At 50.3% G+C, this 25,665-nt stretch overlaps 1 protein-coding gene across 15 annotated transcripts in view; it reads left to right on the top strand.

Annotated features, from left to right (window-relative positions):
- NAV2 (neuron navigator 2) overlaps positions 1–25,665 on the top strand; it is a 763,895-nt gene that overhangs the window by 566,322 nt on the left and 171,908 nt on the right. For all 15 annotated transcript variants that reach the window (XM_051824899.3, XM_002708951.6, XM_089310702.1 and 12 more), the window contains 3 exons: positions 12,346–13,450; positions 18,501–18,613; positions 24,750–24,858. In XM_051824899.3, the coding sequence (XP_051680859.2) occupies positions 12,346–13,450; positions 18,501–18,613; positions 24,750–24,858 (1,327 nt within the window). The remainder of the gene's footprint in view (positions 1–12,345; positions 13,451–18,500; positions 18,614–24,749; positions 24,859–25,665) is intronic.

The following is a 25,665-nucleotide window of genomic DNA, read 5'->3' as shown; positions in this document are numbered from 1 at the left end:
ATTCCCCTAGAGAAACACAATGAGCTAGTTCTTTGGTTGGCTTCTGGTTTTGATTGACAGAAAAAATAACAGCAGAAAGATTACATTTTTGCCCGCATCCTAAATCTTGAAGAACAAAAACCATATTTGAATGCTGGCTAAGCTGTTGGATATTCCCATTAATTTTTTTTTTTTTTAAAGAAGAACCTCCTGGAAGGAAAAAAATTCTTTTTCCTCGGGGAAGGAGGTAAGCTCCTCAAACATCAGTGTCTCTAAAAGCTGTGGACCGAAGACTCGATGAACGCTCTGCTCTTGTGTCGAGAGAAGAGCATGAACGCCAAGAGTGCACTGTAGTCTTTTCTCAAGTCGCGGTAGACCAGAAGTACAGCTTAGGTGTGTGGCCTTTGAAATAGAGTTGCCTGGCTTGAATGTGTCTGATCTCTGGCATACCAGCCCCCATGCCTTGCCCTCCATGGTGACATCCGGTGATTACTGTATACTCACTGGACCTATCCTGCAGGTTGAAAAAGTCACTACTATAAAAGTGCTTGGCACGGAGAGATGCTATGGAAATGTTGGCTGTTACTCTTCTTAGTATATACATGTTAATAATATGGTTATCCTTTTTTTTTTTTTTTTTTTTGCCATGGAAACTTGTTGCCAAATAAAAATCCGAGATGTAACAGGAGCTGCTCTGGTAGAAGTGGAGCAGAGAGCGAGCGGGAGAGGTTGGCGGGACTTCCCTTTCCACAGTTGCTGGAAGCATCCTCCACTCTCGGCCCTCTGCGGAGCCCTGGCTGCCTCCCTCCGCCCTCGCCCCACTGCTGCTTCCTCTGGTTCAGATTCCTCTGGAGTCCCGGCCTGGCTCTCACAGTCATTACTTCACATTTATTTTTCATCCAGGGTCACTGGATAGAAAAAGGAAAAAAAGAGAAGCCACCTTGCTAATAACAGTTCTTTTGCCTTCTCCCGAGTGACTGTTCCCTTAGCTGGGTGTCTCAGTCACTGTGGCCACTTCTCATTCACAGCGACTTAGAGCCCTCGTCATTCTGTTCTGTATCTGAGCTAACTACAGTTTCTCAGCACGGCGTTCTAAGAATTCATGTCTCTAGCACCTGCTGTTTGAACTTGAGTGTGTACGCAGTCACCTGGGGAGCTGGTGAAGACTCCAGATTCCGGGTCCATCCTCAGAGTCTGGGGTGGAGCCAGGGAAGCTGCTTTGCATCAACTCCAGAGTCCCAAGTTCACTAACAGCCTTGTCACTTACTGAATGCAAGACCTTGAAAGCGTCCTTACCCGCCCAGGCTCTGTTCTCATGGGAGGGAAAAGAATGACTTAAAGTCTCTGATCTCTAAGGGACCTCCTGGGCCCGGAATGTTAAGATCTCACTCTTCTGACTGTGGTATGGTCTGAGTGGGGCAAGGATCCTCCGGTCCCTTGTTCTGAATGTCTTTCCCAGGTCAACATAGCCCCAGATCCCATCAGTTTTCATGGGGGCTGTGTCCCATGGTCCTCACTGTTGGTAGACATCCTTTTAGGCATGCTGCTGCCTGGTCTTAGCCCCTGCTGTCTGTTTTCATTTAGCCTTGGAGCTTTAGGGCAGAGCAATGAACTAATCCTTTCTACATAAAGTGAGCACTTAACACCATAAGGGTTTGTACTGGTTCCAAGTGGGTATCAGGGATGGAGGCGTCACTTGAGAAGAGTATCACTCCATGGGGGAGACTGAGCTGTGTCTTCCTCCTTCCCCTTGCTCCCCTGGTTAGTGGCTGTGACCTGGCGGGCAGCTGTCTTTTCTGACTTGGGCTGTTTTTCTGCCCTCTTCACAAAGTCAGTGTTTATCAAAACGCGTCCCATGGTGGGCTTCTTTCTTAAGCTGTCCCAGAAAGATGGCTTTGTGGCAAATCACCTTCAGGATCAAGCCTTCCTATTACCAGTTTGAGGCTTGCAGTTAAACTCTCCGAGGCCTTGACAAGTCCTGTCGACCAGAAAGCCGTTTGTTTACTATTCAGCCCTATCTCCCAAACCAGCATACTGTGGAGCCCCTCCTTTTTGTTAGTGCGTCTCTGTTGTACAGTGCAAAGCATTCTGGTTTAACTCTGGTTTGGACATCTCTATTTGGGGATGCCCGTCTTTTGCCTCTAGAGAAAGCAGGAAGGTTGGATTGGCATCCGAGAGGAGGAGGTTTGCAGAAACCCTCACTAGCTCTGCCTTAGTGGGGTATATGTACACTAGTAGAACTGTGTCACTCTGCCAGAAAGCTGTTGGTTGTAGACCCTGGCCTCCTGAAAAGTGGGATTTGCCCCACGTGAATTGTTTCTGATCTCTGTGACATTTCCTACACCCTTAAAAAAAAGCAAGGATGTTTCCCCCAGCCAGTTTTGTCCTTTCTTACAACCATATATGGTACAAGATAGAGAAATGGCTTCACCAATTAAAGCAAAGGTTTTCTCCTAGGGATTTTGAACAAATAAGTTCAAGAGAGAGGGAGGATGTGTTCTGAGGGTGGTACAGCTTTAGGAAATGAAAGATAAAGAATGGAAATACCTTTTATTTTTAAAGACCGCTTTATTCAAATGCTAGCAGTTTGTCTCCCTACCCAGATGAGGAGGAGGATTTTTAAGATGTGTGTAGGACATCTTTTACTGAAGACACAGTGCAGGGAAAGGAGAGATGGATTCTAAGAATTTGTTCTTTGCCGGCACCGTGGCTCACTAGGCTAATCCTCCGCCTTGCGGCACCAGCACACCCGGTCGAGGCGCCGGATTCTGTCCCGGTTGCCCCTCTTCCAGGCCAGCTCTCTGCTGTGGCCAGGGAGTGCAGTGGAGGATGGCCCAAGTGCTTGGGCCCTGCACCCCATGGGAGACCAGGATAAGTACCTGGCTCCTGCCATCAGATCAGCACGGTGCACTGGCCGCAGTGCGCCGGCCGCGGCGGCCATTGGAGGGTGAACCAACGGCAAAGGAAGACCTTTCTCTCTGTCTCTCTCTCTCTCTCTCACTGTCCACTCTGCCTGTCAAAAAAAAAAAAAAAAAAGAATTTGTTCTTTTTGGAAGTGTCATCAAGAAGTGAAGCATAAGGCACATTGCCAGTGAGCTCCCCTTTGTAGCTTAACAAGTTCTGTACAACACTCTGTAGGACTTGAAAGCACACCTGGTAACATTCTTGGGAGAAATTCTAGTGAAAACTGCTTTGGAAAATGACACTGTGTTGTCTTCTTAGACTGTTTTTTAGTCACCAGCAGAGAAACTAATGCCCTCCTTACCTCTGGTTTCACTTGGTTTTAGCCAAAACAAGCTACCAAAGACAAAGATTTAACTTGTTATATATTCAAGGGAAACATGCCTGTCATTTCGCCAGCTCTCGAGGGCCTCGCCATTTTCCCTCGGGGAAAAAGTCGGTGGCAAACTGTGAAGTTCATGGCTCCTACAGGACAGAGAAGGCTTCAGGCTGTTAGGGTACTGTGTTTTATTTTATTTTATTTTTTGGCACATCATCATAAGACGCTGGAGTATTTGTACATTTTAAGCAACCTATTCTAACAAAATTCCCACCATAAATAGAAGACATTAAAAACATCTTCAGGACTTCCAGTCATATGAGTTCACTTAGCTCTAGAGAGAACAACTGACATGATTAGCCAAGCAGGTACAAGTCCGGCATACCTGATTTTAATTTTGAGCCATACAGAGGGGTGTGGTATGGTTCGAGCAATCACTTTTGTTTATTTACTGTTTTTTTTTTTTTTTCTCCCCCAACAACCACTTCTAGGTACCTAATAGTGCCTCAGCCATTCTTGTGAGTTAGCTGAGTGCAGCTGCGAACCACAGCACAGGCCGGCATGTGCCAGGGACACTATTTTTTAAGTGATAGCTGTCCCCGTGAGTGTGACGTGGTATCTGCTGTGTTCTGATTCGCATTCCCTAATGATGAGTGATGCTGAATGTCTTTCATATTCCTATTGGCCATTTGTGTATCTTCTTTTGAGAAATGCTTGTTCAAGTCCTTTGCCCATTTGAAAATCCAGCCATTTTTTGGTGTTGATTGTAAGAATTCTTTATACATTCCGGATATCAATCCCTTGTAAGACATGTGATTTGTAACTATCACCTTTTCACTGTGGTGATTGTCAGGGTGCTTTGATGCTCAGAAGTTTTTAATCTTGGTAAAGTCCAATTTGTCTATTTTTTTTCCTTTTGTTGCCTGTGATTTTGGTGTCATCTAAAAACTGAGTGCCAAATCCAATATCATGAGACCTTCCCCTGAGACTTTTATAGTTCTGCCTCTTATGTTTAGGTGTTTGATCCATTGTCAGACATTGAGGTCTCTGATTCACTTTGACTTAATTTTTATAAACAATGTAAGGTTGCTGCCCTACTTCTTTTTATCTTTTTTTGTTGTGTTGTATCTGAATATCCAATTTTCCCACCCCCATTTGTCAAAAAGACCATCCTTTTCCCACTGAATAGTTGTGGGACTCTTGTTGAAAACCATGTGGCCACATGAACAAATGTTTGTCTCTGGACTCCAGCCATCGGTCTATATGTCTCTCTTTAGGCCAGTACCACATTGTTTTGAATACTTCAGCTTTGTAGTAAGCTTTGAAACTAGAAAGTGTGACAACTCCAGCTTTGTTCTTTTTCAAGATGGTTTTGACTATTCCAGGCCCTCGGGATTTCATCTGAATTTTGGATGGATTGCTCTGTTTCTACCAAAGAAAATTCCATTGGGATTCTGATAGGGTCTGGATTCACAGAGCATATTTGAAGCCGCGTTTGGTTATATATCGGTCATTATCTTTATTCTAGCCTGGATGTCCTAGGAGCCTGTGGCATGATAGACACCCTAAGATCCTTGGAGCATGTGAGTCCAAAGCCAGGCTCCCTCTGGCTCCATGTTCTGCCACTTTCCTTTTCCTTCTGTCTAGAGCTCCAGAAATCCTCTCCAGGAAGGAGTTGTGAAAGTCAGACTATGATTAAGCCTTAACATTAGACATTGACACAGCGGTGCTGAGAAGGCTCCACTGGCAGAGCCATTACGTAGACCAACTGAAGTTCATGTTCTCTGTAGAGTAGTGGCTAACGGCGTTGTAAAGAAACTGACCTGGGCCACTCTGAAAACATACACTTTGCCAGGAAAAAAAAAAAAAAAAAAGGAAAGGAAGAAAAAACTGGTTTCAATTATCCTGACAAATTTGAATGCTCAAGATTGACACCTTGACAAATTGTAGGAAATTGCAAACATTTTCCCAGGCCCAATGACCAGGCCTCTTCCCTCTAGGCTTTTGGAGAGGACTGAGGCAGAAACCTCCCCAGGGCAGGACCAGAATCACAGTGGCAGCAGCAGCAGGAGCTGGGATCAGGTGGCCTGGGACGCTCTCCCTCCATGCCTGTTGGCATCAGGAGGAGACCACCAACGTCTCCCTCCCCTCACAGCAGCTGGGGACGAGACAGACCTGGGGCCGGTGCCCGCCCGTGCACAGGCAGAGAGGAAGAAATGCTTATTTATCTGCTGTAGACAGTATTTTCATTTAGAAAGCTTTGGGGTCCTGTCAGGGAAGGTTAAGGCTGGTTGCCAGGAAAACCAAACGTCTTCCCTCCGCACTGGAGGATTAACGCTCTCTCTAAACTCAAAAAAAAAAAAAAAAAAAAAAGTCTTCTCTGTTCTTCAAAGGCATCCTGTCTGCAGTATTTCAAATGAGACTTTTCCTTCTTGTGGTGGCTTGTCAGTTGGTGGTGGGTGAACTTCATAAGCTCGTCTTCTTAGAACTGAGGTGTTCAGACAGCCAAGAAAGACCCACCAGTGGATAGAAAAATATGTTAATGGGCAATGTGGTTAGCATTTGTTAGAACAGACCAGGGTGGAATAAATCAGACCTTATCCTACATGATAGTATGCCTTGATATTTTTAGTTTCACACATGGATCTAAGTGAATGTTTTCGGATTTTTCATACAATATATTGTTCTTACTATCTTGAGTGGTGGACAAGTTGTTAGAGATGTAATTTTTAAATTCTCTTTGGCTCAGCAAGGCCCAGTCATGTCACTAAATCTGTCCATTCTCAGCAAAATAGCACATGATAAACAAATGCAGATAAATACATAAAGCTAAAGAGTAACCATTTCAGAGGCCAGAATTGTGGCGCAGCGGGTTAAGCTACCAGTGGCAATGCCGGCATCCCATGTCAGATTGCCAGCTTGAGTCCTGGATGCTCTGCTTGTGATCCAGCTTCCTACTGATGTTCTTGGGAAGGTAACACACGATAGCCCAAGTCCTTGGGCTCCTGTCACCCACCTGGGAGGCTCAGTTGGAGTTCCAGTCTTCTGGCTTTGGCCTGGCCCAGTCCTGGCCATTGTAGCCAACTGGGAGTGCACAGGCAATGAGAACTCTTTACGTCTCTCTCTCTGTCACTCTGTCTTTCAAGTAAAAATTTTTTAGGAAAAATAAAAATAAAAGTGGCCATTTTTGGATGTGTTCTGATCCTAGTTTCCTGTTTGGGCTGTGTGGTTAGATTTCTATTAGGTCAATTATATTTGACAGAAAAATACATTTACTATAAAAGAGAAAGTCTTGGCATAATGTAACAGTATTTCCCCAGTAGCAAGCCTGTGTGATTTTTGCCAAGTCTGTGAGCCATTCATTTGTTTTATATTTTCCTTAAATCAGGTCAAATTTTAATCCCTATTTACTGTCCATGCATCTGTTAATTTACATATGGGCTAGTTGTCTTTCTAATATGCAATAAAGTAAATGTATACCTTTTCAAACACAAAAATACTCACCCGTGTGGCACCCAAAATGGCTCACGTGTTTCCATGGCCCACACTGCATTGTTCGGGGAATACAGATGTCAGATCACTCTTTTACGCTTTTCTTTCTGCCTCTTAGGGCCCTTTGCCCCCCCAGAGGTTCGCATCCACGAGGAAAGAAGTGAGGGCTGTTGTTTATTAGGGAGGGAGGTGCTCTTCATTTTGAAGAATGTGCCTGCCTGCCTTCCCCAGGTCCGTTTTCACCTTGCATGTCTGACCTCACAGGCAACACTGCTTCAAGCCTGATTGTGCCTGGACCAAGACAGTTCCTCCACCTGTTAGTGAACCTTACCTGTGAGAGCTGTGCAGGGCAAGAGTTGAAGAGAGGGAACCACCCTGTATGTTACAGCACAGAATGATGGAGCTAGTGAGGGCTGTGCTTGTGGGGACGTAGTGGCCGTGGTCCAGCCTCCCAGGGCATCTCAGAGCCTCACTGAGATCTGGACAGAAACAGAGCAGAGGCCAGCGCCACGGCTCACTAGGCTAATCCTCTGCCTGTGGCGCCAGCACCCCGGGTTCTAGTCCTGGTTGGGGCGCCGGATTCTGTCCCGGTTGCTCCTCTTCCAGTCCAGCTCTCTGCTGTGGCCCAGGAGAGCAGTGGAGGATGGCCCAAGTGCTTGGGTCCTGCACCTGCATGGGAGACCAGGAGGAAGCACCTGGCTCCTGGCTTCGGATCAGCGCAGCACGCCATAGCAGCCATTTGGGGGGTGAACCAATGGAAGGAAGACCTTTCTCTCTGGCTCGCTCTCTCACTGTCTAACTGTGCCTGTCAAAAAAAAAAAAAAAAAAAAAAAAAAAGAAGAAGAAGAAGAAGAAGAAGAAGAAACAGAGCAGAAAGGACTCCAGAGAAATAGGTGGGGTGACTGAAGTCAAAGATGCAGCTTCATACCCTTTGTTGGTGACAAAGCTTTGGCCCTGGCCTACCCACCCCGCTCTCCTGCATTTATCTCACTGCCTTAGAAGCCTGGTAACGAGAACCTCACCTGGAGCCCACAGGACTCCAGTATTGGAAGTGGCTTCTTTCCAGAGACAGAGCAGATCCCGAACAGCCACTCAGCCAGGATCTGAGATCGTTGGCACCATAGCCGGGGAATGACCGAAATGTGTCAAGTTCCCCGACCCAAGGCCATGCACAACCTGAGCCCTCTTCACTGGTTAGGGGATCTCTGGCTGAGACAGGAGCACAAAATTGGTGATGTGGTCCTCAGAAGCCCTGCTGCCTGTCGCCTTCCTCGGAAGGCTTCTGCTCTAGACACCGAGTCCTGAACTGCCTCCAGGTGCTGCGTGTCCTGCCTCTAATGAGCTGCCTTCAGTTGTCCCCTCGATTTGCAGGAGCGCAGCCCAGGCTCAATGCCAGGTTGATGACTTAGCACAAAGCTTGTTCCCTTCAGTGTGATTGGAACTGTCAACACTACCAACCAGCCACTCAGAAGACATACGCTGAATATGTCTGTGCTGTGGCAGGCTTGGGGACACAAGGGTGCCCTGGAGGAGATTGTGGACAAATGGAATAACAAAGCAATGTAGAGAAAACACCATTTGATAGCTCAGGAATCACCTCCTCCAGGAAGGCTTCCCAGACTGCAAGGAGAATTAGCACCCACTTCTGGTTCTCATAATACCTTTTATAGCCCCATGGAGCTCTTTCCATTGTTCTTTTGTTTCGAGGTTGGCTGCACCCCTGTGCAGTGGATTTTTGGAGGGCAAGTTCTGTGCTTGTTCAAATCTTTATTCTAAAAAAAAAAACAAAACAAAACAAAAAAAAAAACTTATTTATTTGAAAGAGTTACAGAGAGAGAGAGGTCTTCCATCCACTGGTTTACTCCCCAATTGGCCGCAATGGCCGGAGCTGTGCTGATCCGAATCCAGGAGCCAGGAGCTTCCTCTGGGTCTCCCACGTGGGTGCAGGGGCCCAAGGACCTGGCCTTCCTCTACTGCCTTCCCAGGCCATAGAAGAGATCCGGATCGGAAGTGGAGCAGCCAGGACTTGAACCAGTGCCCACATGAGATGCCCGCACTGCAGGCTGCGGCCCCACCCACTATGCCACAACACTGCCCCACTTATTCATTTCTTTGATTTTGGAGTATGGTGTAAAATCAGTGGCCCTCCCAAAGGCTTTTATAATGAAGATATGGACAAAGCCCAGAGCAGAGGAACGTGTGTGTGGTGCAAATCACCGATGGCCCTAGGATAGGGGGTGGTGCAAAGAGGAGCAGGTCTTTGAATCAGAATTTGAAAGTCAGAAGCCATTCTGGCACAGCCCTAGGAGTGACTGAGGAGCTGCTGTACCCACGTTTGTATAAGCCTTTCCCCTGCACCTGTCACCTTTCGCTGAAGGAGACATACTTTTCAGCGACTCTGGCTCTTTCACTCAAGACAAGCCAGGTGTCTTTTTCACTGGGTTGGTTGTTAGCCAGTTGGTTGTTGCTTCATTTCTAGCTGTGGTTCTGAGGGTTTCAAATGCACAGCAATGGTAGGTGGGGGCATATGTTGCCAAAACTGTTTCTGAAAACCTCAGAGGAGTTTTAAACGCGATGTCACACTGATTCACGTACACTTGGTGGCGATGCTCAGACTTCTTTGGGGAAGCAAGGGTGTCCCTCTGGGTGTGAGCTTACAATTCCTGCAAGGACCATGTTGCAACCTGCTCCCAGGTCCCCTTAACTTTTCCTTAGCTTTATTTCCCAACAAGTAATTTATCTATGAAATGAACTCCCTCCAGTACCTCCTTGCTGGGATGGAAAACCCTTGAAAATAGAGGACTGCATTTCTTTTTGTCACCAATGGGCCCCAGGTACCTAGAACAGTGTCTGGCATACATTAGGTGCTGGATGACTGAGTATATGGATGGATGACTATGTTGAATGTGTTGAGTGGGCGAGTGCTTGACTTCTGTCCCAGCTCTGAGCCCAGGTAAGGGGAACGGCAGTTATCCTTAGAGATGGCACTTGGTCACTGGTGTTTCAGCCAGAGAGCCACCCCCTGTTATGGGTTCTGCTTCCTTCCCATTGGCAGGGCTGGCTTGTGACCACCACAGAGGTCATGCTTGTGCTAGTAGCAAAAGGCAGTGCCTGGAGTTAAGCTGCTACCTGCAACCCAGCATCCCATTTTGGAGTGCCGTTTCAAATCCCAGCTGCTCCACTTCCAATCCAGCTCCCTGCTAATGCTACTGGGAGGGCAGCAGAAGATGGTCTAAGTGCTTGGGCTTGGGTCCTTGCCACCCATCTGGGAGACCCAGATGGAGCTCCAGGCTCCTGGCTTCAGCCAGGCCCAGCCTTGGCTATTGTAGCCATTTAGGGAATGAGCTAGCTGATAGGAAGTGTTTCTTTCTCTTTTTCTGTCACTCTGCCTGTCATATCAAATCAATCTTTTTTCAAAAAGGCAATGCCTGAAAAGTGCCCTGATAGTTTAAGGGACTATTGTGCATACGGACTCTTCATCAGTTGTGATGTAGTCCCAAAGCGCTCTCTGGCAGAGACCTGGGTTCAAATCCCACCTGGGTCCACTTCCAGCCATGTGACGTGGGGTCCCACATTAGCGCCCCCTGAGTCTCAGCTTCCTCTCTGCTGAAACAGGGACAGTGAGCCCCTCTTCACCCTCGGGTGGGCAGCGTCAAGCCTTGGAGACCCTCAGCCGGCCAGCAGCGTGCATGGCTTCTGTGAGCCTGTTTGCAAGTCAGTCTGTGAGTCTTCCCCAGGAAAAACTCCAGCAACTCCCCGTGCGTTTTGTCAGGGAGGATCTCCAAACCCAATCCCCAGGAAGGCAGGAAGATGTATGAGTCTTAAAACATTGGGAGGTCTGCTTTGGATCACCCTGGAGCTGAGGCTTCCCGAGCAGCCGTGGAGAGAGGAGGCAGCTCCTCCACACGGAGCTGGCGGCTCGGTGCTCGCGCCCCACACAGGGGCTGCCTTCACTCGGCCGCAGCGGCCGTTGACTTTTAAATCATAAAAAGCCGCTCTATATACAGTTTACTCTGTTGCTGGAAGGCAGCGGAACATAGGTATTAGGGGAAAAGGAGAAAAAAAAAAAAAAAAAAAGGAGAAGCAGCAGCCGTTAATCCCGCCAGGCTTCTGGGCACTGGAGTAGTTGTGGATGACAAAAGTTAATTAGAAACATGAGCAGTTTAACCGAAAACACTTGTGACAATCGGAAGGGCAGCGTCTCCGGCTGCAGGCTTGTTCCTAGGGAATCACCGAGGGAGAAAGTGGCTGCTGCTCGGTAAGTCGGTCCCTGCGACTTTGCAGATGTGCTTTCAGGGGGCCAGAGGGGTGCAACCCGTGTGCTGCACTCACAGCGCATGGGCGTGGGTGGACGTGGGCACCGGGCTCAGCTGCAGCCCCTTTCCCTGACACCCTCTCCAGCAGCTGTGTTGGGAGCCCGGTGCTGCAGGCTTCGTTTCTGGGATACTGGGGCACCTCGGTGCCAGCAGAACCCCGATCTGGTGCCCGCCCTGCCCGGAATCTTCCTGGCTCCGGTTTGGAAATATCTCAAGGCTTTTCTGAGAAAAGAGCCTGACCAGGAAAACACCCCCTGAGCGCCAGGGGGAAGCCTTGTCTTTGCAGTAACTCGCGTGTTTTCTCGCCTGCGGGGAAGTCGTGTGCACACCATGTATTCTTAGAAGAAAAGGGAAAGCCTTTCTTTTTATAAAAAGTGCTGCCCGAATCAAGTTTGTACTAATGAAAACTCCCATGCTTTGGTAGGACTTTGTAACTTCTATGGAATATTCTCTAGAGATTGTACTTGGTTTCTCCTTGTCTGCTTTTTAGGGATCTGTTTTATTTGAATGTTTCTGCTATATTATTTCCTTAAAAGTTGGATAATCCTTGTTTGTTTAGGATTTATTTATGTATTTGAAAGGCAGAGTGACACAGAGAGGGGGAGAGACAGAGAGATCTTCCATCTGCTGGTTCATTCCCCAGATGACCACAGCGGCTGGGGCTGGTCCAGGCCAAAGCCAGGAGCTTGGAACTCCATCCGGATCTCCCACATAGGTGGCAAGGGCCTAAGCGTTGAAGCCATCTGCTGCCGCTTTCCCAGGCACATTAGCAGGGAGCTGGGTCGGAAGCGGAGCAACCGGGACTCAAGCTGGTGTTCATGTGGGATGCCGGCATCACATGCTGTGGCTTAACCCACTGCGCCACAACACCCAGCCCCGTTGGAAGATTCTTGATTCTTTCATGTAACTGGGAAGTGCAGCTGTGGGTTGAGTAATTCAGAAAGGAAAGTATTTCCTATGCATTTCTTCCACCGCCATAGGGCTGTACGTTTTTGTCGGTTTGCTTTTCTGTGGATTTGCATGTTAATTCGGATTTAAGGTACGCGTGCCTGTGCACAGTGCATAGCACCAAATTGTGTCTAGGAGAGGTGTGAATGCTATGTGATACAGGGAAGGAGGGAGTTGAGCTGGGATTTACAATTTGGCCACAGGTAACCCACAAGGCAGATACGGACGTGTGAGTTGGGAGTGATGGGCTAAGTGTCCGTGGCCCAGACCCCAATCTTCAATGTAGGTCAGCCGATGGGATTCAGGTCTCCTTCTCTTCTCTCTCTGCAGAGCCATTGGCAAGCTCCATCTCTTCCCAGCCCGGGATGAGCGAAAATGTACCCGCTTCCTTGGAGAGCAGCGGCAGCCCCAGCCCCGCTAGCTGTACCTCCTCTGCCATCCCCCAGCCCGGTGTGGCCTCCAAGCCGTGGCGCAGCAAGTCCCTCAGCGTGAAGCACAGCGCCACATCGTCCATGCTCTCGGTCAAGCCGTCCGGGCCCGAGGTCCCCAGGCCCACGCCCGAGGCCGTGAAGCCAGCCCCCAACAATCAGAAATCCATGCTGGAAAAGCTAAAGCTTTTCAACAGTAAAGGGGCTTCCAAGGCAGGCGAGGGCCCGGGCTCCCGGGACACGAGCTGTGAGCGCCTGGAGATCCTGCCCAGCTTTGAAGAGAGCGCAGAGCTGGAGGCTGCTGGCCGCGCGCTCTCGGCCGCGGGCCCCGCGTCCAGCAGCCCCAAGATTGCTCTCAAGGGCATCGCCCAGAGGACTTTCAGCCGGGCGCTGACCAACAAGAAGAGTTCCCCGAAAGGCAATGAGAAAGAGAAAGAGAAGCAGCAGCGGGAGAAGGAGAAGGAGAAGGAGAAAGGCAGGGACCTCACCAAGAGGGCGTCTGTGACCGAGAGGCCGGACTTCCGGGAGGAGCCCAGGGAGGAGCCCAGCGGTGCGGTCGTGACCGAGATGCCGAAAAAGTCCTCCAAGATCGCCAGCTTTATCCCCAAAGGGGGCAAGCTCAGCAGTGCCAAGAAGGAGGCCACGGCCTCTTCCCACAGTGGGATACCAAAACCGGGGATGAAGAGCACACCCGGCAAGTCCCCAAGTGCCCCTGCGCCGTCCAAGGAAGGGGAGCGCAGCCGCAGCGGGAAGCCGAACTCGGGGCTCCCGCCGCCCAAGCCCCAGCTGGACGGCAGACACTCCAGCTCCTCCTCCAGCCTGGCCTCCTCGGAGGGCAAAGGCCCGGGAGGGACCCCGCTGAACCACAGCATCAGCAGCCAGACTGTCAGCGGGTCCGTCGGGACCACCCAGACCACGGGAAGCAATACTGTCAGTGTTCAGCTACCTCAGCCCCAGCAGCAATACAGCCACCCCAACACTGCCACAGTCGCGCCTTTCCTGTACAGGTAGGAGAGGCCGCCCGTCTGCTGGCTCTGGGGGCCAGGGGGACACGCATGTGGACTGCCCTGTGGGACCTTGCAAGCACGGGGCTGAGGCACCACTTGCACACACGGTGTGCTCAAGGGGTCAGTGCCCGGGCCATGGCTGGTGGAGGGCCAGTGAGCACCGAGGAGAGGGGAGTAGATGGTGACCTGACCCCAGGACCGGTAGGAGCTCCCCAGGCAGGTGTCACCCAGAGTGCATCCTAGATGTACTTGAAGGGAAGCACAGAATCCCCCTTGCTCCAAGGTAGTGTTTGCCCTGAGCCTCCGGGTTCCTACAGTCCCTGCTGCCAAGCCCCCCAGGAGGGCAAGGAGGATGAATGTGGGAAGGGAGGGGCCAGTTCCAGAGCAAGGAGCCCTTGTGCTGTAACTAGGAGATGAGCCTTGTGCCCTCTTGTGTCCTCTACCCCCGAGTCTCCCCTAGCACACCCTGAGGACTGCTGGGGACCTGGTGGCCCTGGGCTGTGAGGGTCACCGCTTGCTCAGCCTGCACCACACCCCTCCGCAGAATGAGGCACCTTGGCTGCAGGTGCCTGTGGATGAGCCCCCTCCAGGCAGATGGGGGCTCCCCAGCACTGCTCTGGCCCAGAGCTCTGGCTCACAGCACTCTGGGAGATCTTATTGTGTGTGCACGTTCCACGCTGCCCAGGTGAAGGACTGATACTTGTACACAGCACCAGGGCACTGAGGACTGAATGCTGTATGCAAGATATTCATTTTACAGCCCTTACCCTAAGTGCACACTCATGCGCAGTTGTGCACACAGTGACACAGCTACATGTGTGGACATGCACCCACAGTCACAGGGAAGTGTGGATGCACGTCTGCATTCACTTATAGCGTGCGATGCACGCATGCTCACATATCTTTACCTGTTCAGGTACCTGGACTCCCGCCCATCCTTTCAGCTTCCTGCATATGTGTGGCTTCCCCCTCTGCTTGCCTGAGACGTGCTCCAGGGGGCTCTGGCATTTCCTGCCAGTGGCTGGTGAGAAAGGCATGAGCACTTTCAGAACGAAGCCAGCAGTCCCCAGCCAGTCCCTCCTTCCTTTCCTCCTGCTTGCCCTCCGCTTTAGGGAGGGTCACATCCGCATGTTTAACTGGGACACGGTCATCATTTTATGAAACCAAGTCACCAGCTCAGCTAACCGTGGTGAGAAGAGCGCCATGGCACAGCGAATGACCCAGTGCTCCTACACGCGTGGCTTTTACAGTTGCTCTCCATGAAACTCTTACAGTGCCTAAAGCATTCGTGCTCTGGAGGCATTACACATTCAAGTTGCTCTTTACTGAGTCTTGATTTGCATTTTCCAAATTAAAATATAGGCCAGTCTTTGATCACCAGCCATCCTGTTCCTCCCCCCCCCCTTTCTCTCTCTCTCTCTCAGCTCTAATCATTTGAAAGTTTATAAAACATTCATGCTCCTTTTTTTCATTTCAAGATTTTTCCATGAGAGGAAAAGCTGAAAATGATAAAGGGCAAATCTGTGACAAGTAAGAGTCGGGAGAAACCATCCCCGATGTGGATGTGTCAGGCTCCGTGTTCATGTCTGTGCTCATGCTGGGTGATGTCTCGGAGGGGCCTCCCTCGGTGGGTGAGCCGGGGAAGAGAGGCTGGAAGGAAAGTACCTGGTGGACAGCCGGCGTGCCTGGGCCTTGGTCAGCCCACAACGCCCTGTGTGGTCCTGGGCACTGACCACAGGACCAGCTATGGAGTGTGCACCTTGTGTGTGCTAAGGGCCCTCCATGTCTTAGCTCATTTCATGCATCGCATAGCTCCATGAGCTAGATACGCTTTAGATCCCCACTCTGCAAATGAGCAAACTGAAGCGCAGAGTCATTCACCAACTTGCTGTGTGTCACAGAGCTGTCAGCCACAGCATCTCCTAGCTCAGCCTGAGTCTTGCAGGAACTGGGCTCTTGGCCACCATATTATCTTCTTAAGGGAAAAAAAAAAGATTTATTGGAAAGTCAGAGTTATGGAGAGAGAGGGAGAGACAGAGAGAAAGAAAGAGAGATCTATCTTCCATCTGCTAGTATACTCCCCAGATGGCCACAATGGCCAGAACTGGGCAAAATTGAAGCCAAGAGCCAGGAGCTTCATCCAGTTCTCCCAAGTAATTGGGCCACGTTCCATTGCTTTTCCCAGGCCATTAGCAGGAAGATGGTTCGGAAGTGGGGCAGCGGGGAAACAGACACAGGGGATGCTGGCATCACAAGTGATGGCTTTATCTGCTCCACCACAACATCGGCCCCACCCATAGTGTCTTAAATCTCTAAATAGTGGCCAGTGCCGCAGCTCACTAGGCTAATCCTTCACCTGCGGCGCCGGCGCGCCGGCACCCCGGGTTCTAGTTCCGGTCAGGGCGCCGGATTCTGTCCCGGTTGCTCCTCTTCCAGTCCAGCTCTCTGCTGTGGCCCAGGAGTGCAGTGGAGGATGGCACAGGTCCTTGGGTCCTGCACCCGCATGGGAGACCAGGAGGAAGCACCTGGCTCTTGGCTTCGGATCAGTGCAGGGCACCAGCCGCAACGCACCAGCCGTAGCGGCCACTTGGGGGGTGAACCAATGGAAAAAGGAAGACCTTTCTCTCTGTCTCTCTCTATCTCTCTCACTGTCTAACTGTGCCTGTTTAAAAAAAAAAAATCTCTAAATGGCTTTGTCTCGCTGAGCCTCATTGTCTTCATCCGTAAAGCAGAGAGACTGAATTCCATTAGAAGCTTAAAAAAAAGGCTCATGTTCCCTTCCTGCTCTGAAATTGTCTCTCTCAAGTTCATGGCTCCCTGTCTGTAACTTGGAATGTTCCATCTTGAATTTGTCAGTGCTAAAGATGCTACCAAAGGAGAAGAGGGAGAGAGGTCATTTTAAAAAACCATCTGAAATGAATTCTGTTGATCTGTTCAGAAGTAACAGCTGGCACCTCTGTTACTTCACAGCGTGCTAGGTGTTCTGTGCCGCATCACGTTTGATTTTTCTAGTGTCTTTAGAGTTAGAATCAGCAATCAGCACTCCCATTGAACAGATGACAACACTGAGGTTCACAGAGGTGAACTGACTTTGATTTGTACAGCTACTGAGCCACGGACCCTCGAGCTGAAGCTGAACATGCAGACTCCACGTCTAACATTCTTTGCAGCATCTCTTATTTATTTACCCCATGCACACACCCTACTTGAGTGCCTACCTGCCCCATGTGTGAATCTGAACTAACCTCAGCCAGCCCGGGATCTGGTTGGGGTGAGTTAGATCACATGGTGATAAATAGGCAACCAGAGCATCTGGAGCTGCCGTAGAAACTCAGCTCTGAGAGGTGGAGGTGACAGAGACAGGGAAGGCTTCCAGCCCGGATGCCACACCTGTGGCGTGAAGCAGATGGCGAGCAAACCGAGGAAGAACACAGAGAAGGGCCTTCAGGTGGAGGTGTGATCTGGGAGTGGAGAGAAGCTACTTGTGGGTGAGGCATGGCAGGAGACGGGCGGGAAATCAAGGCAGGAAGAATCCCAGAGTCCAAGACATCACCTGCCACAGGAGAGAGTTTGCGCCTTGTTCTGTGGATGGAGACGTTTGGTGGCCTTTAATCACAGGGTGATGTTATCACAGCAGTATTACCAACATCGGGGGTGACAGCAGACCGGACTTAAGAAGAGTCTGGAATGGAGAGCCTGGATTCAGAAGCCTGCTTGGACCCGAGAGTTAAGTGTCTTAACGGCTGCTCTAGAGGGTGCAGCACCCCCTTGCACCAGCAGGTGGCACCTTTCAGGGACAAGCACTCAACTTTCCAGGATGGTTTGTTTTTCCTGGGAGAAGGCAGAAATCCAGATATTCCTTGAGCAATCTCCCAATTTTTAAATACTGAACTAATTCAAAAATGCGGAAATGCTAAGCAGGCCAAGGGTCTGTGGCTCAGTAACTGTGCCTGTTGCCCCTGGTGACCAATAGGAATACATCTGTGGGCTGGTTCCTACACCTGGCTGCCCTTTGCACCCTTCAGAGGAGAGAGGGCAGAGCTGTTTCAAAGCACTTAGGGGGCTGAGGCAGAGCGACTGAGAGGTCTGGACGTGGGCCTTGGGCTGGAGAGTAACCCTGGGACTGGGAAATCGAAGGCAGACGTTGCAGGCACTGGGAACAGATAGCCTCTGTGGGAGGACAAAGGACGGACCAGTAGGTGCATGGTTTGAGGTTTATCAGTGTCTACCCCCTTAGCCCCGTTCTTGGCAGACACTGATTTCATAGGTAGTGAAATCTGGTTGAATGAGCTCGGGATGCTAATTAATGAGTTAATGTTGCACACAGAGCTGTGCGTCTGAGTGTAATTATGCATTTGCATGCCATGCCTGAGAGAGCAAAGGTAACTGTGGCAAAAAAATATTGCGTGAAGCTGTTGCCTCAATTTGCTTGACAAATAAGGGCTGGAGAAGGGTTGGGGAAGTCCAATGTCAGAAGAAGAGTGATGATCCGTGAGACCTTTCATGTCAAAAGATCTGAGCTCTGAATCAGAGACCTGGAGGCAAGCACACCTGCTTGGCACCCGCTCCCAGCCGGTTTCACCGTCACCTTTTCAGAGAGAGCCACGTCAGGAGGGTGCGGGGGTGGGGGAGGGGCGCCTGGAAGCTGTCAGCGGAGTTATCTTTCTGCTTGACTGGCTGGCTTTGCTGGTTGCTTAGAAGTTGCTCTTTGGCACAGGTGGAGTCATCCAGCCATCCTGTACCGTCCTGCACATGTCTGGCTAGACCTTGCTCACCGAGTGGGCGTTCAGAGACGTGTTCCCCACTGAGGGGTCACAGGGCCTCCATTTGGGCGATGAATATTCCGTCTCTCCCGCTTGGGTGGTTCTCTGTTCTCCGGAGTTGCTCCGCCTGTGGCTGATGCCTTGCTGAGCGCCAGTCGGCGGGTCTGCTCTGTCCTGAAGCTTCTGGCTGAAGGAGGTGGTGATGGGTGCTGTGGTCAGACCCCAGTGGTCCAAGTGTGCCCGTTGCCCCTGGTGACCGATGTGTCTGCCTTGGTTTGTGTGTGAAGGTCCCAGACGGACACCGAAGGGAATGTGACTGCCGAGTCCAGCTCAGCGGGTGTGAGCCTGGAGCCCAGCCACTACACCAAGAGTGGACAGCCTGCCCTGGAAGAGCTCACGGGTGAGTACAGAGCCCCAGGGGTTCCGGGCCTCCTATGCAACCCCTTGCTGAATAAGCACCATCCCCGCTTGTTGCATTGAGTGCTGAGCGAAACAAGCTGATTTTCTTCGTTACCTTTTTGAAAAATGCACTTGTTGGTGTGGATGAGGGGCAGAGGGACAGAGTGAGCTAGAGACAGAAAGAGAAAGAGCCCCATCGACTGGTTCACTCCCCGATCCCTGCAACAGTCCCTGTCTTGGGCCAAAGCTGGGAGCTGGGATCTCAGCCCAGGAGTCCCAGGTGGGTGGAGGGACCCATTGACTTGAGCCATCAGTGCTGCCTGCTGTTGTCTGCATTGGCAGGAAGCTGGCAACGGGAGCCAGAAGTTGGACGCAAACCCATCAGGCATCTCAACTAGTCCCGGTCGGGGCGCCGGATTCTGTCCCGGTTGTCCCTCTTCCAGGCCAGTTCTCTGCTGTGCCCCGGGAGTGCAGTGGAGGATTGCCCAAGTGCTTGAGCCCTGCACCACCTGCACGGGAGACCAGGAGAAGCACCTGGCTCCTGGCTTCAGATCAGCACGGTGCGCCGGCCATAGTGTGCTGGCCGCAGCTGAACCAATGGAATAGGAAGACCTTTCTCTCTGTCTCTCTCTCTCTCTCACTGTCTAACTCTGCCTGTCAAAAAAAAAAAAAAATACATTGAACCTCATTTATTTCAGGACCCTTCACTTTGAATCTCCTTGTTTATTTTTCTTATCAAGTTCCTTTTCGTCAAGATTTGGAACTTAAGAATATTGGATTTTTTTTTTTTTTTGCTCTTTCCTCTATGGAAGCACTGATGAAAAATGTGTTCTTAGAATCCTCTGCTAGTTGGAAAGATTATAACATTGCTTCTTTTGTCCCCCCCAAAAAAACCTAAATTTTATTTAAATAGCACCTAAACGATGATGATTACATGGATACCGTGCATATAAAGAGAAAAAATTTGCAGTTGTCATGTGGTTAATTCCACATGTTAATACCTCTTAAGGGGCCGGTGCTGTGGTGCAGCAGGTTAACACCCTGGCCTGCAGCATTGGTATCCCATATGGGCACCGATTTGAGTCCTGGCTGCTCCTCTTCTGATCCAGCTCTCTGCTGTGGTCTGCGAAAGCAGTAGAAAAATGGCCCAAGTCCTTGGGCCCCTGCACCTGTGTGGGAGACCCAGAAGAAGCTCCTGGCTCCTGGGTTCAGATCAGCCCAGCTCTGGCTGTTGTGGTCATTTGGGGAGTGAACCAGCAGAGGGAAGACCTCTCTGTCTCTGTCTGTCTCTGTCTCTGTCTCTCTCTCTCTCTCTCTCGTTCTCTGGCTCTACCTTTATCTGTAACTGTCTTTCAAATAAATAAAATAAATCTTTACAAAAAAACAACCTATTGATGTTATACTGTCTACTGTCAGGTTTTGTATTTTCAAGAAGAAAAGTTACACCTGAGTCAGAGTTTCTGCCACTGTGTGCCCCAGGCTGCTGCCTTCTCTCTCTGTCTTGCCCATCCCAGACTCTCTGCCCTGAGCTCCGGCAGCTTTAATCAGGGAAGAGAGTAGTGGACCCCATTTTTGCAGAGGCTGTGTCACTCTTCCATCTTATCACTTCCAGAACTGGTTTAAAAATTGAGTCCAGAGCCGGCGCCGTGGCTCAATAGGCTAATCCTCCACCTTGCGGCGCCGGCACACCGGGTTCTAGTCCCGGTTGGGGCGCCGGATTCTGTCCCGGTTGCCCCTCTTCCAGGCCAGCTCTCTGCTATGGCCAGGGAGTGCAGTGGAGGATGGCCCAGGTGCTTGGGCCCTGCACCCCATGGGAGACCAGGAAAAAGCACCTGGCTCCTGGCTCCTGCCAGGATCAGCGCGGTGCGCCGGCTGCAGCAGCGGCCATTGGAGGGTGAACCAACGGCAAAGGAAGACCTTTCTCTCTCTGTCTCTCTCTCTCACTGTCCACTCTGCCTGTCAAAAAAAAAAAAAAAAATTGAGTCCATGTTTAAAATCCATTGATTAGACTGACGATCCATGCCCACACCATTGCAAGGGCACCATTGCAGCTGTGGAATTGGTCTGCAGCCTGTGTCATTGAATCTTACCTATCTCGCTGTTCTCTGAGTATTCATTTCAGAGGGTCTGGGTGATTTAACGGTTTCCTTCTGGTTCCCTTGCTGGCTAGGCATCGTGATGGCACAGAGATTTTTCAAGCCAGTCGTAAGTGATCCATTTAGAAGAATGGTTCAGGGCCGCACATTTGGAATTGATTTTGTATCTCCTCCTCTGCGGGCCTTGTATAGCTGAGTCCACAGATAGCACAGGAAAGGGGCCAGAAAGGAGGAGAAGGGTGTGGGGTTCAGATGACTGCTCGGGTCTCCACATACACCCCGGATCGTGTTCTCCTGTGCACACATCAAAGAGCGCAGCGCGGATGAGATGTGTGTCCTGTGGAGGAGTGCGCATTCACGGCAGACAGTGCGTCTCGGTACAATCCACACTTGAAAAGCAAAACTGTCAGAGGACACCCTGGATATTAATTACATTTCATCGCTGACAGATTGCAGCCTGCGATCTGCCACTAAGTTCTCTTTCTCTTCCCATGACTGCTGGGCCCCAGGACTGCAGCTGGAGATGCTGCTGGTTGGTTCAGGCCACAGACCAGTGTGGCCCGGGGGCCTGATCTTGCCCTCAGTGGTGCTCCATGGTGCTCGTTGCTGACGGACATTCCTTAGCCAGGGTGACTCTGTCCATGCAGGAGGACTCACATGTGTGACTGTATGGGGAATTTATTTTTTTAAAGAATAGTGTCAGGAGGTTGAACTTGACTTATGTCCTGAAGGACCCATGAAATGCCGGTGAATGGTGAGTGTCTCACCGACTGCTTAGATTTGTGCTTGTGCACACACGTGGATTTTCCTGTGATGCATTGCCGTGCACGTGGCATCACAGTTGAGAACTACCTCCCAGATTATAGCGGTATTAGAAACCACACACGCACACATGTTTATCATTCAGTCCATGCAGCCCTTCTGCAGCCTGTGGATGTGTCGTCTTTAGTCTGTGCTTGAATATTTCTTAAAACTGGAAGGTTGATTCTACATCAGGCAGCCTGTCCGTGTGTTATCATTGTTGGCTTCCACAGATAACACAGTTCTTTATTCTCGTATTTCCAGTCACTGAATACAACTTGACCTCTTACTGCCTGTGGACAGCTCCCATTCTTGTCCATGTAGGAGCACGTGCCTTCAGCCTTCTTCCAAATAAAAGCCCCGGGTTCCTCCCACTGTTCCTTTTGTAACACACCTCAGCATCCTGCAGACTGTGTCAGGTTTGCTCAGAACACGGTGTCTCCTACTCACAGCCAGTGTCCGGAGCTGACAGCTGCTCTTGACAAGCTAAGACTGCTGCAGGTGGCTATGGCCTAGCTTCCGTGATGTTTCACATGTCTCCTGCAAGCAGAAGGGCCTTGCTGTCTCCACAGGTGCTTGGCTATGTTCTGACTTGGTTCTGACTATGAGTTGATGGGTAGGTCTGACATTTGGGCCATTGTGCAAGGAGACCAGGTGGGCACCTCAGAGTGTGGGTGCCTAAAGGTGGCAGGTGGAGTTCAGCACCAGCCTGGGGATGTGCCCTTGTGTGTTGTAGGGTGGTTCTGAGAGGGGGCAGACACTTCCCCATGGGGTGCCAAAGAGGGCAGCAGGGCACTGACATTTACAGGGAAAACAGGACACCTCCTGTTGATTTTGTACTGGGTACATCCTCTGTGCCACCTCATCCGGGTCTCACATGGACTCTTCCGGGGAGGATTGTTAGCCCTGTTTTACAAATGAGACTGAGAGAGGGTAAGTGACTTGTCCAAGGTCAAGTGGCCAGTAAATTGGAATGCTGGGATTCAAATCTTTATCTGTGGATGTTTAAAGTCCTTGAACCCAGGCTGCGCCGTGGCTCAATAGGCTAATCCTCCACCTGCGGCGCCAGCACCCCGGGTTCTAGTCCCGGTCAGGGCGCCGGATTCTGTCCCGGTTGCTCCTCTTCCAGCCCAGCTCTCTGCTGTGGCCCGGGAGTGCAGTGGAGGATGGCCCAAGTGCTCGGGCCCTGTACCCCATAGGAGACCAGGAGAAGCACCTGGCTCCTGGCTTCAGATCAGCGCAGTGTGCCGGCCGCAGTGGCCATTGGAGGGTGAACCAATGGTAAAAGGAAGACCTTTCTCTCTGTCTCTCTCTTACTGTCTACTCTGCCTGTCAAAAAATAAGAAAAACAAAAAAAGTCCGTGAGCCCAGCCTGGAACAAACACCTGATGGGCAGTAACTCTCTCAAAGGTACCTATAGATTTGTCTGGGAGTTACCAAAAGTAAAGACTGTACACTACCCCATCTGAGAGATCTCTGAATTTCCAGGGGAGAGTTGGAACAGGCAAATCTGTCATTGGTAGAGACATGGGTAAATACATCTACTTATACGTTTTGTGTGTGATTACATTAATTGATGGAAGTCAATTGAGAATCTGGGTCTAGACCTCATTTCCTCATAAATGTGTACTCGAGGGCCTACAGCTGTCCGAGGGATCAGTACATTTTAGGCATCTTAGATAAAATGGGACAGCAAAAGATGTTTGATTGATGGCCCAGGAGGTAGATGCAATTGCATTCCTCCCAGGCCATTAGGGGAAGGTCGAATAGACATTCATCACTGCTTTCCTATGTATATATCTGTAATTTAAAGACTTGGGTGGGAAATGCAAGTTTAAGCACTTTTTCAGATAAGAGGAGAATGCCTTTCAAATTTCCCTGCACTGCAAAGGGGAAGAAAATTGAAAACAGTTGTAGTTTCAAGATTACAGAGTGGGCCACAGTAAATTTCCCCCATAAAATCGCATAGCTGTCATTTAATCCATCCCCCAGGCTCTCAGCACCACCAAATACAGAACAACCTAGGGAAGCTGTTGGCTATCTCAGAAGAGCAGTTTAATTCCATGACATTTCTTAGATGCCCGTTGTGCTTTTAATGTCAGCCGTTGGAAGTTCTCCTTAGTACCTAACCTAAGTCACACTTATTGTCGGTCCATGTGTAGTCTATGTGCGGATTTCTTTAAAAGTGTTGCTCAAAACTTGAAAACAGTCACAGGCTTCTAAATAAAGACCCTTGCGTGTGGTTCCTTCCGTCTCGGCCTTCCCTGAAATTACTCTGGGTGGGGGTGGGGGGTGTTCGATTCCTGTAATTGCTATTATGGCTGCTGCTCTCCTATTGCCCTCGTAAGGCCAAATGAAACAGAACAGCCAGAGAGCTTGAGCAAGACCGCCTTGAGAGCCACGTGGGCTCCGCTGGGGGTGTGGTGTGTTTCTCGTTGCCATGTTAGCATCAGTTCCAACTGTGCATGGCCAGGTGTCTATGGAAAAATCTTGGCCGAGAAGAAAGACAAGGCCCCCCAACCCCGGAAGCCACGCCCTTGGTCCCTGGCTTGGGTTCAGTGGCCTGTGGTGGGCACCGTGCTAAGAAGGGGTCTCCAGGCTTTAGCCCATTCTGTCCCCCACAACTGTGCTTTAAGGGCAATGCTATTGCTACACCTGTTTTAGGAATGTGGAATCGGGGATAGAAAAGACCAGCACCTTGCCCACAGTCACACAGCCAGGAGGTGGAGGAGCTAGAATTTATGATGCCATAATACAGCCAACAGGGAAGAAGGCAAACCGCTTTCTGTAGAAATATCCGTGATGGACAAGTACAAAGCTCTTAGCCACTGCAAGCTCTGGGGCCTCTACACAGCTGCCTATGTGTCACCTATAGGTGAAAAAGCAGAGTGCCTCTCACAGTTGCATGGGCAAGAGGTGATTCCTGGGAAGCGATTGGACCTAGCTTGTGCGTCTCTTTTTGAAGACAGTGTGAAAATATGTTTGCATCTCCCGCTGGGCGCTTTGCTTCTCCCATGGGCTAGACCTCACCTGTTTTGGAAGGGCCCTGGAGGGAGCGCCTCCTTGGATTGAACGCTTTCCTCTGGGCACCCGTGCATCCTTTTATTCTCATATCGGTTTTCAGCATGCACAGTGAGCCAGGCACTGAACAGGAACGTGGTTCCAAATGCACGATTGCTACTCTGACGAAGCTTGTGATCTGTCCAAGGATTAATCGAGGCTTAACCCTCCTCTCTCCAGGGGAAGACCCCGAGGCTCGGCGGCTGCGGACAGTGAAGAACATCGCTGACCTGCGGCAGAATTTGGAGGAGACCATGTCCAGTTTACGGGGAACTCAGGTTACACACAGGTACCTGCCGCACGGATTCCGTGACTGGACTAGCTGGGTGCTCGCATGATCTCCACTGATTTGGTTAATAGTGGGATAAATAGATAACCTTGCTCCCCAAAAGTGCTGAAATTCATAATGAATGCCACACAACAGGGAGAAGAAAAGTACAGAGAACAAAAATTAGTATAGACAGATTCCTCCCAAAAGCAGCAGATTGCTAAATGCATTCAACGGAGGATATTATAGACCAGTTCTATTTATTTATTTATTTTTAAAGATTTATTTATTTATTTGAAAGTCAGAGTTACACAGAGAGAGGAGAGAGAGAGTGAGCGAGCGTCCATCAGATGGTTCACTCCCCATTGGTCCTCAACAGCCAGAGCTACGCTGATCTGAAGCCAGGAGGCAGGAGCTTCTTCCAGATCTCCCACGCGGATGTAGGGCTCAAGGACTTGGGCCATCTTCCACTGCTTTCCCAGGCCATAGCAGAGAGCTGGATCGGAAGTAGAGCAGCCGGGTCTCGAACCAGCGCCCCCATGGGATGCCAGCACTTCAGGCCAGGGCGTTAACCTGCTGTGCCACAGTGCCGGCCCCGACCAGGTCTATTTAAACTGTACTTGCATTATCCCAAACTATATTTTGCTGTTGCAACGAGCAGATGGGGGCAAACACGCAGACTCGTAGTTAAGACACTGATGTCTCACATTGCAGTACTTGGATATAATTCCAGACTTGGGCATCTGATTCCGGCTTTCTGATAATGCAGTGTCGCTCCCCCTCTTCGTGGAGGAGCAACACAGGACCCTGCGCTGTTCTTTCGTCTGC

Source organism: Oryctolagus cuniculus, chromosome 1 (genome assembly GCF_051225735.1).
Source record: "Oryctolagus cuniculus isolate XC-2025 breed Fujian yellow rabbit chromosome 1, ASM5122573v1, whole genome shotgun sequence".
Classification (NCBI taxonomy): domain Eukaryota; kingdom Metazoa; phylum Chordata; class Mammalia; order Lagomorpha; family Leporidae; genus Oryctolagus; species Oryctolagus cuniculus.
The sequence above is the reverse complement of the archived record's forward strand: the minus strand, read 5'-3'. Positions and strand labels throughout refer to the sequence as shown.